This window comes from Notothenia coriiceps, unplaced genomic scaffold (assembly GCF_000735185.1).
Source record: "Notothenia coriiceps isolate Sejong01 unplaced genomic scaffold, NC01 NC01_scaffold00036399, whole genome shotgun sequence".
Classification (NCBI taxonomy): Eukaryota; Metazoa; Chordata; class Actinopteri; order Perciformes; family Nototheniidae; genus Notothenia; species Notothenia coriiceps.
This window is the reverse complement of record NW_011369100.1, coordinates 1,021,802-1,032,728: the sequence shown is the minus strand read 5'-3', so window position 1 is coordinate 1,032,728 and position 10,927 is coordinate 1,021,802. Positions and strand designations below refer to the sequence as shown.

At 39.9% G+C, this 10,927-nt stretch overlaps 2 protein-coding genes across 2 annotated transcripts in view; one reads left to right on the top strand and one right to left on the bottom strand.

The window, feature by feature from the left end:
- Window positions 1–9,738, bottom strand: part of LOC104963733 (cGMP-inhibited 3',5'-cyclic phosphodiesterase A-like) — a 15,351-nt gene extending 5,613 nt beyond the window's left edge. Inside the window, exons 1-9 of the mRNA XM_010792375.1 lie at window positions 9,683–9,738; window positions 8,900–8,973; window positions 7,897–8,048; window positions 7,642–7,779; window positions 7,225–7,336; window positions 6,896–7,009; window positions 6,108–6,307; window positions 5,292–5,495; window positions 3,808–3,969 (exon numbers count right to left, since the gene is read on the bottom strand). Of these exons, the coding sequence (XP_010790677.1) occupies window positions 3,808–3,969; window positions 5,292–5,495; window positions 6,108–6,307; window positions 6,896–7,009; window positions 7,225–7,336; window positions 7,642–7,779; window positions 7,897–8,048; window positions 8,900–8,973; window positions 9,683–9,738 (1,212 nt within the window). The remainder of the gene's footprint in view (window positions 1–3,807; window positions 3,970–5,291; window positions 5,496–6,107; window positions 6,308–6,895; window positions 7,010–7,224; window positions 7,337–7,641; window positions 7,780–7,896; window positions 8,049–8,899; window positions 8,974–9,682) is intronic.
- Window positions 9,739–10,746: 1,008 nt separating this feature from the next.
- LOC104963732 (probable 2-oxoglutarate dehydrogenase E1 component DHKTD1, mitochondrial) overlaps window positions 10,747–10,927 on the top strand; it is a 21,370-nt gene continuing 21,189 nt past the window's right edge. The window contains exon 1 of the mRNA XM_010792374.1: window positions 10,747–10,770. Coding sequence (XP_010790676.1) covers window positions 10,747–10,770 — 24 coding nt within the window. The remainder of the gene's footprint in view (window positions 10,771–10,927) is intronic.

The window sequence follows — 10,927 nt, the reverse complement described above, 5'->3', positions numbered from 1 at the left end:
CGCCGGAAGATTGGAGCGCCACACACCAAGCGCGGCGGGGGGTTCTGTGGGGGGGTTACTTGTCGGTTTGACGTGGCGAGAGAGCTCACCGGAGGGGTGAAGGGAACACGCGGGGGTCGGCGGGATTCGCGGGTGGTGGGACAAAGTAGTTGGGGTGACCGACGGAGTGGAGGGTCGTAGAAGCTAGTACGTTGGAGCACTGGCAGGCCCGGACTTAGGGATAGAGTCCGTTCCTGCTGAGGAGTGATAGTGTCTGGACAAAAGTCGTAAAGCAGCGTGTGGTTGATGAAGACTGCGTCTTTACCAAAAAACACATACATGCTTATCAGAGATGGCTAGAAACTGGGCTGAGTCAGAGTACTTTTTTACGCCGGGCGTTTTTGTTTTGGCGACACGTAGAGGGGATGAGTGGAGGAAACGATGAGCGAAGCGAGCGAGTGGAGTGGGTCAGGTTAGGAATGTGGAGAGCTTGGAGTGAGGGTGTGGCAGTCTCTGACGGGGATCTGGAGTTGGTGCAAGTGTGGTTTTAGGGGGGGGTAGGAGAGTTAGACCCGAACATTACGACACTAACAGACAAACAAACGACTAAAATTAAACCCGAAAATTGTATACACTATAAAAAAAAAAAAAAAAAACCCAAGGGTTAAACCCTAACCCTAAACCTAACATGTCACCCATTGAGCATGTTTGGGATGCTCTGGATCGGCGTATACGACAGCGTGTTCCAGTTCCTGCCAATATCCAGCAACTTCGCACAGCCATTGAAGAGGAGTGGACCAACATTCCACAGGCCACAATCAACAACCTGATCAACTCTATGCGAAGGAGATGGGTGACATGTTAGGGTTAGGGTTTAACCCTAGGGTTTTCGGACCCCCCCAGACCCCCCCAATAAAGTAAAACTGCACGTTTCAGAGTGGCCTTTTATTGTGGCCAGCCTAAGGCACACCTGTGCAATAATCATGCTGTCTAATCAGCATCTTGATATGCCACACCTGTGAGGTGGGATGGATTATCTCGGCAAAGGAGAAGTGCTCACTATCACAGATCTTTTCAGATTTGTGAACAATATTTGAGAGAAATGGTTATTTTGTGTATATAGAAAATGTTTTAGATCTTTGAGTTCATCTCATGAAAAATAGGAGCAAAAACAAAAAGTGTTGCATTTATATTTTTGTTCAGTGTATATATATATATATATATATAAGAGTAAGCCTCTGTAAGCCCAGAGATTCATCCAATATTGCGATCTAGATTCAAGATACCCAGATCCTAGGTCACACATCATAATCAATTTCAGAAAGCCTGGAAAACAAATCTTATCCTCAAGGCTCCGTCAACATGTTTTTGTCGTGCTTGACGACCAAGTGTTTGTGTATGATGATGCTTTGTATACAAGCCTTAACAAGTTCTATATTGAGGGGGAGCTTAATTGTTTTGCTGGTTTTCTGAAGGTTAGCTGGACTCTTAAGGCTGTCAGAGTAATCAGGACACTGCTCCACCTGAAGGACAGTTGCCTGGGCAGCCTGCCTGTGTCACTACACATAGCAGCCCTACAACTATTGTCAATGAAGAGCGTTTCTCCTGCAAGGCTCCTACAATCTGTTTGTCCTGTTTGTCCCATATGAAGTAGCGTGGCACAAAATGGCCCTAGCTAGACTCAAAGGCCATTAGGAGAAATTAGCAAGTATTCAGAATCAAGAGGACAAAGTGTATCGGAGGTCATTGAGGGCGGCATTAGGCTGAACGGATAACTATCAGGTAATTATATAAGCACTGTACACTATGGCAACTTCATTGGGTACACAATGTACAATGTAAGGCAATCCAAGGCAGCCATTTTGCCATAAAGCCTTATTTTAACATGCCTGTATAAGTATTTATTCAAAGAGCTGTTAATTCAATAACACCTTTTAGCATTGTAGTCATTGTAAGTGGTTGTGTTGTTCTGCACCGAATAATCTTCGGAGGTGTTTCTAATATTCAGCCCCCCTTATGTATGTAAATATGACTTCTTATTACATTACATTACATTGCATTTAGCTGACACTTTTATCCAAAGCAACTTACAATAAGTGCGTTCGACCAACAAAATACAAACTTGAAGAAAACAGAATCATATAAGTACATCAGGTTTCATAGAGCCAAACATTTCAAGTGCTACTCAACTCGCTTTAGATAAGTCAGTCCTTTATTAGTATATAAGTGCTGTGTTAGTCATTTTATCGCTCGAAGTGGAGTCGAAAGAGATGAGTTTTCAGTCTGCGCCGGAACATGTGTAAGCTTTCTGCTGTCCTGATTTCAATGGGGAGCTCATTCCACCATTTTGGAGCCAGGATAGCAAACCCACGTGTTTTTGCTGATGGGAACTTGGGTCCCCCTCGCAGTGCGGGTGCAGCGAGCTGTTTGGCTGATGCAGAGCGGAGTGCACGTGCTGGGGTGTACGGTTTAACCATGTCCTGGATGTAGGAAGGGCCAGATCCATTCACAGCATGGTACGCAAGTACCAGTGTCTTGAAGTGGATTCTTCTTATTAATTTTAATATAGTCCAGAACAACTCTAGCTTTAACGTTGACCCCAATAATGAATGTTTAAATGAATTTGGTGAACATCTCCGGCAGTGTCAAAAGATTTTGAATTTTTTTTACATAGAATTTATAGCAGACCTGTTGTGTTGAATTTATATAGATTGGACAGGTGTATGAAATACTGTGGCCATATCTTACTTTATGTTATTGTAGTAGTAAAATGAGGGAACACCTTATTCACTGACAGCAAAGTCAGACATACAAAGCGTCCATGTGAACCCATTCTTACAGCCAAAACTAAGACTCCTTTCCTATTTAACCACTGCATGGCTCATGTAAGTAACGTGGAAATTCATAAACCAAAAGTATACATAAAAGAATACATAATGAACAGATGCATACATTTCATCATGAATTCATGACAGCTCCTCACACAATAGCAGCTCTCGGGAGGAGCTCTGCCATTAATATCTTAATACATCAAAAAGATTGAATGAAAAGAAAACGCCTGAAGCCAAAAGTCTACAGGGAGGAAGAAAAAAATATAGAGGAGGTGTTTCAGTTTTTACTGTCTTCTATGGAGTTTGAGAAAGAACAATTAAGTTGTCTGTAAAACTTTAAATGGTATTTGAAACATTTGACATTTGTCAAAAATGCAGTTCTGCTCCTCTGCTCCAAGAGAAAAACGATATGATACATTCAAACAGTCTAAATACATTTACCAGCTGTGTAAATATGTTTGTGTTTGTCACCAGTTAGATTTAGGTCTGAAGAATGATGTGATCTGAATAAGGATGTTCTGTTTGGTTCTCATTAAGGATCTAATTAAGATGAAGGTTCAGAGGTTGGCTTTAGGGTTCTAAGTTCCAATTATGTTTAAAGTCGGAATGTTAAGTGTAAGCCTCCCTATATGATACATATGTTTTACTCTTTTATATAACCGTAAATATGTTTTGACTACAATAGCTTAGTATTAGGCTCATTTGTTTGAAATAGGAGGAGAACATTGTTTATTTGTTCGACATATTTTGAGTTGTGGGCTATGACACATGGGTTAGTCAGTATTTACAGCAGGAGGAAGGTGTGTTGTTTGCGGGATGGACTAAAAATAAACTCTTATATATTTGAGTGTTGTAGGAGTACTGTTATTGATCATGTGTAACAGTATACTGTGCAGGTGTTTGCTTTGTTGTGTTTCCCCCTGCACCTAAACATGACAGGGCATTGATCTTTAGTTTACCAAATACATTGGGTCCCCATCAGAGACGTTTCACACACCTGTTCGTAGAATTCGTTGACGATGCCCTCCGTCCACTGCAGATGCAGCTCCTTGCACTTCAGAGGCCCGTTGATGTCGGCCAGTTTGATGCACATCTGGCACACCAGCAGCCTGTCATTCTCATTAGACCAGTCAATACCCGTGGAGGGATCATCACCCACCTAAGGGATCACAAAACAGACATGTTGACATGTCACAAATTCAAATGTGTAGGCAGACGAAGCATTTGATGTACAGATGTTATGTAAATGTGATGCCATTTATCTGTTGTTCAAAGATTGTGTATTCATAGTAATGTCTGGAGGGTTTATCAATCAGGGAGAAGACATACAACAGCACTGAAATACAATTTAAAAGACAAAAGCAATAAGGACTATAATATGTGCATACTTTCTTTTAATCCGCTTAATCCAAAACGGTAGAGGTTTTAATTACTATGCTATAAAAATATCAAGACCATAGACTGTTTATATAGGTTATGACCAGTTCCTATGTGTATGAGATATTATTAATGATGAATTTCTCTGAATTGAATCAGTGAAATCTCTTATTATCAACTCTACCGATGTGGCACGCTCGCACACATGAAGTTAAAGCTTGCATTTATCTTAACAAGGTTTGAATCAATTTGTTATCTGTAGTTATCTTTAATGAGCTTCAGATCTGGAGAAGGAGCAGCCCGGACTCCCAGAGTCTTATCTAACCTAATAATCCAGTAGCTAAAGAGATCAAGTATGAAACTTAGTACTTCACAGAAAGCTAATTTGCTTCTAGGAAGAGCAGAGTGGGGTGCACAACAATGAGAGAGACATCGCTGGTACTTTGGCTGCCAAGCCCGGAGACTCAATGCTGTCTGGCAGGTCCTGGACATCGAGCACCACAACTGTACTAATGCTCACAATGGAAAAACCTAAATCCCTCATCCAAAGCCAACATTCTGTCTCCACTTAAATGAGTTCTTGAAAAAGCTGCAAGGCGCTTTGTGTTGTTGACGTCAGCTGAACATACTGGAACTGCTGAAATGTTCTGCACAAACAGACTTGTTCTTTGAAAACCGCTTGATATTTCCCCTTCAATAACGTTTATCTTTTAGTAAAATAGTTGAGGTATGAATGTATGGCAAGCCCCTCTAAAGGATACATTTGACTCAACTAGAGAATACTGCTGCCATGTGAAGCTACATGACAATTCGTTATGCAATCAAATCTTGTTTCCAAGAAAAATAAAATAAAATAAATATTCAACGTCAATAATTCACTTTATACTATTAGGTATGAAGACCCAGTGTTGGCTTAAAACTACTGTATAATCCCTAAAGTACTTATTAGAGGCCAAATCAACTAAATGAGAAGTTTTTAAATGTATGATGTTGTCAAAATGAACATTTTCCAGTGATTTTATCAACCAAACCTGTAAACTATTCACACCAGAAAGTCACATCTTTTCAGTACTTAATGTCAAACAATTGTGTTTTTAGATCTACCTTGGCATTGAACTCAGCTAGGAAGTCGAAATGTTTCTTTAGATCAGTGGCCAATATGGCCTCAATGACCAGGAAACGGAAACGCTTGAACTCCCCATGGTCCAGGTTGACGAGGAAGTTGAACTCTGGCCGCGACATAAAGAGGTTCCAGGCTGAGGCTGCGTGGTGGTTTTCCAGAACCGATCGATCATTGTAGAGCACTGCCTGCAAACACACAAGCACTTTACATAAGCATTGACTAGTATAGAAGTTCCTTTATTTGAATCCAGCAATCCTGCACATATATTACTAACAAAGAGAGACTTGATGATCCCGATTATTTAAATGTTGCTAGAATGTAACTTGACATTGAATACAACACAAGAATTTAAACACATCACGCTTGTACCATGTTCAAGAACATTATAGCCACTGTGCTATATAGATGGATGGGTGGATAGAAAGAGCAATTTTTCTTTCTTTGATTTTATGACAGCTTTTTTTTTGGGTGATATGTCTAGACAGATATCCTATAAACTACTCAATAATAGATATAAACATAACGTCACAAACACAACCACAGCACCCGTCAATTTCTGACAAACAATGAGCAGCTACTGTAACTGGTGATGGTTTGATTATGCTGACAAAGATGATTTGCCTCAGCGTTGCCAGTGCATTTTGGCGGTGAACTATAGTCAAAGTGGAGGAAAAACGGCCAATGAAATAATCATCTTGTTGATTACAAAGAAGAACTGAATATAACAGTAAATCAAGCAAATTAACTTCTACTGTCTTTGATAAATCTGTTTTCTACAATAGGGTGCGCACGAGTACCTGTGGGGCGCTGGTGGCCACAAGGAAAGCGTTGGTCCGCCCAGGGTGGTCGTAGTCGTGCATTGCGGCAGCCACGTAAAGGGCCATGAGCTCCAGAGCTGGTATGAGGCCGGACAGGCATCCGTAACCATCTTCTGACACAGTGTAGGTCTTTGAAACCAGGAAGCCCATATGACTGTGTGTTATTCCACTGTCGGAGTCTAGCCGCGGGGGAACAGACAAAGGGAGGACGGTGAAGAGCAGTGTGGAAGAATTTACACAAACACAACTGCACTTTCATGTGCCTTACCACACACGCACACAATCTGGAGCACAGACACACACTTCAAATCCACTTATATGTGGATCAAAGGGATGCCCTAGTAAGGCATACAAATGAGGTTATGGAAATATGGGTGAGAAGGAACTCTAATCTGCCTGCAATTTCATGCTGTTCTAGACTTCAAATAGTTTGTGATACATAAATGCCAAAAGCCTGAGTAAGATAAGACAAACTGTGAGAAGGATAAGAACACACACTCCTCAAGGTTTGATGCCCAGACATAAATAAGATGGCTCACGGAAAAGCTGCAGGCAGATGGAAAAATCTAAATAAAAAAGCCTGGCCTGGATATAAACAGATTTGTATGGTATTAGATGGCTTAACAAAAGTTTAGAAAAAACTAATAAAAGGGCATTGAGAGCTCATGTGTTCCTATGTGACATTTTCCATCAGTGTGAACTGATATATTCACATACACACCAGCACCCCCACCAGGACAAATGAATGTATGTAACCATGGACACACCTGAGTCACTGGCTGATCCATGGTCAGTGATGAGGCTCGGCAGGCCGGGGACAGGCTGCGTCGTGAGGTACCAGACTGCATGAAGCACATCTGTGGCGTGGATTCTGTTGTGATCTGGGTCAGGAAATACAAGTCAGTTCATTGTGTGTCATGTTCTCCACCAGGGTGCACAGTGAGGTTGCTTATGTAACTCCATAAAGGCTGAACACAGTCGTATATGTTTGATGGTATGACATTTCCCTCTAGTGGCTGCACTCAAGTGTTGCAGCTGCAGTAACAATAAGCTGAAGGAAGAGTAAAAACATGACCAGAGAGATTTTAAAGCTTACATGGTATGTCTCTGTAACCATTCTCAAGGGCATGGAAGTAGTTCATGAATTCTTTTACTGGGATCTTGAAGGTTGCAAACAGGCCGGTGTCTTCGAAGAGCCTGTACGAGACCTGAAACAGGAACATTTAATTGTCTGTGAACATCATCAGACGTGGGTGATGCACAAATTACATTTATAAGGGGTAAAATCATACAAAAAAAGGAAATAAAGGAGGAAATTGTAATCAGTAAATATTAAAATGTTGGTGCTGTGCATAACAAGTCTATTCATTTATGAATGCAAAAAAGTCACTTTGTATCTCCTCACTTTTTATTACTTTCAAGCTATCATCATCATTATGCAAATATTAAACTGTTTTATTGACACTCTGGCCGACCTCTGAGCTTTATCGTTGTTGCTCTTAGATGTGCTCACCTGACTGAGGATCCGTCCACATTTCCCGTTGGTCTTCTCCATCAAAGTGAAGATGGGGAAGTTCCAATTATTTAGCTGACTCATCAATGGCTCCAAGTCCTCCATTACTAATGGTTCTGGAGCCAGAATTGGTTTGTCCTGGGCCACAAGATGAAAAGCAGTAAGACAAATGAATTCAATGATAATACGTTTTATCTTTCTCGAGTTTCATTAGCAGAGTTATATTGTATGGGAAGTCATTTAGCCTGGCCTCACCTCTGGAGGTATTAGTGGGAGGAGGATGACGTTTTGCGCAGGGTTCTTTCCTTCTTCTGCATCCTCCTCTGTGTGTGCTACATCACTGCTGTCACTGTGGTTGGCTTCGTGGGTGCTGTCATAGTCTGATGACGCCACCATTGGGTCCTCTGCTAGAGAAAGATAAAAAACAAAGAGATGTCACACTGTGGCCCAAGGGAAAGCAGATAGACTGATACACAACATCAGTCTTTTAAGGGTGTTTAATTTAATTCTCTGGTATATCCACTTCCTCTTATCCCCCTTTGTTCTATATGCTTTCTGCAAGTCTGAGAGATGGTGAGGGCTCCTATTCATTATCAATGATGCATTTCAGTGATTGCAGGCCTCTAACTCAAAGCATGTGTAACAGAGTATCTGCTGGCAACAGTGCTTTATACAGTGGTCTGAGTATGTATCATCAGAAAGACTGGTATTTATGTATTTACAATGGTGGATCTTAAAATGTATTGGTTGTTGAATACTAGTGCACATAATATAATATTGAATTTTAAGTGACTGAAACCGAAATTTGATGTTCTTCGTAAAATAAAAAATTATAATTATCTTGAAATTAATTGATTTGAATAAAGAAAATGATCATAATATAAATATATAAAGACATAATTTAAATTGGTTATATAGCTTGTACTTTTCCTGTCACACCACTACAAATACAGAAGTTATTAATTAAGACAGACATTTTTTTTTTTTGTAGAAATAATTTGTATTTTTGCTGTTTTGAATATTTCTTATGTATTATGTACAGCACATTGTAACTGGCACAGAAAGAGGGAGTTACAACAACTCTACAATTATTTTGTAGGGACCTTTGTTGTATATAATTCCCCACCCCTCTTTCTGTTTCTGCACCATTTCCGATCTGTCTATATATATACAAAAAAAGAAGAAGTCAAATACACTGTCGTAGTACGTATGCCAACAAACACTCAACAAATAGTAAGGAAGAAGACTGAGAGCATACCTGACCGTGGTATCCTGTCTCCCTTGTCTAAAGACCCCTCCCCATGGCTCAGTCTGATGTATGGTCTCCCACAGCTGTAGACAAGAGGGGTTTAACAGGTTACAGATAAAGTGAACAAAAAAATGGTTTTCATGTAACTCCATAGCAAATGACGTCCCCTGTCGTAATGCTGTTCTTCTCCATGTTTGATGACTACATACAGTATGTCAGAATCAATACACTCAAATCATATTTTAAAGAAAAACATGTTAACATGTATGGAGACTACTCACTGAAAAGTAAAAAATACAACAGTTTAAGCTCAGTAATTAACATCAACATATGCTAATGCTATTTTAAATCTGTTTTGTAGTTTTGAAGGATAAGATGAATTGTGGGTGTTTATTAAAAGTCTTAGTAATCTGTTTGGTTTGTCAGAACTGATGGTTTGAAAGTCCAAACCACCACAAAATGTTAAAATACAAAGGAAACGGGGACAGATCAACATGAATGTGTGTTTGTATAGCAGAATGTGCGAGTTCTTGCCGGCTGTAGCTGCGCCAAAGAATTGGGAATCATGCCATTCATCACATCTGTCTTTGATGTCTAACCAGTCGGCAGAAATTGTCAAGAAAAAAAACCTAATGGGAATCCTACTGTGCTGTCCTCACATGAAACAGACGTTGTATATATGCTTAAAATAAAATACTCATTAATGAACTTAATGGATGAACACATTAACACGATAAACAACACAACACATTTGAAACAGTTGTAATAAATGACTTTATAAATGGAGCCCACCCTCTTTGGGCTTTATGATAGATCAGTGTCAGCCTCCCTCGCTGCAGCTTTTCCATGTTTCTCCATTGAGGCCACTGTCAGGCTGTGGTTCCAATTAAAATACCTCTCCCTAAATGTTGTAAAGCCTTCTCAGGGCAGGAAATGCCTGCCGTTAGAGCATGGTGTCACAGGGAGCACAAAGCCCTGTAGTGTGTCTATCTCCTTCTGATAAATTGTTTCTTGAACACTTTTGAGCTGTACCCACCCTGCCTAATGGTCCTGAGGCCCCAACAAAGGCTGTTCTGTTGTGTTTGCATTGCCAGGTTGGACCACTGTGTGTAATGCCTAGCAGGTGTGGAATATAAAATAGTTTGATAGTTTGGCGGGCGAACAGTTACTACATTATTGTCAGGGGGGTCTGGGCAGGCAGCAGCTCTTGGCTTAAAAGGTTTACTTTTAATGAAAGCTGAAGAGCTGGCAGACACTCTTCCTATTCTGCTAATGCAGCAGAATAACCTCGGCTACTGACATTGAGCCTTAAGCAGTGAATGTAAATAAAAAAGGCCGACCATTTTCACTCGGGGAATCTGTCAGTCACGTATCAAGTGACTCTGCTTTTATCACAAAAAGCTTCTTAAGAGTAGTAACAGTAGTTAGCACTGTGGTTACAGTAATTTAACTGACACTGACCTACAGTATGAAGACAAAATACACTCTGCTGTATCTTTTGTTTCCACCCTGTGTCAAATAAATGGCTTTTAAATGTTAAAGATTTTTTTGGATTAGAACCTTAGGGTTAGGAGAAGAGCGTCAATTAGATACTGAGAAACTAAACCTGCCCTGTCTCATTTGTTAAATCAGTGAGGAGTATTGAACCAAGGACACAAAGGTTTTAAGGGTCTCAAATGTATTGATTAACAATCAAAACATTGATTATGCTGTTGTGATTACTGTATTTAACCATTAACCTACAATGTTCAGATACGTTGATTGTATTATTTCAAGGTTCAAGGTTTATTGTCAAACTAACATAGCTACAGAGTGATTATGTCGTTGAAAATCTTAGGTCACAGGCTTCTCCAACAATGCAACACAATACTACAGATACTGTAAGAAGACAATATTAAAACAATATTAAAATATACTATATTAAAATAGTTTTTAAAAAAGTGAGAAAGAAAATGTGGAATAGTGCAATACGAGTCTATATACAAGTTATTGGAATGATATATATAATAGATAAATAATTCACTATCTTTTAATCTG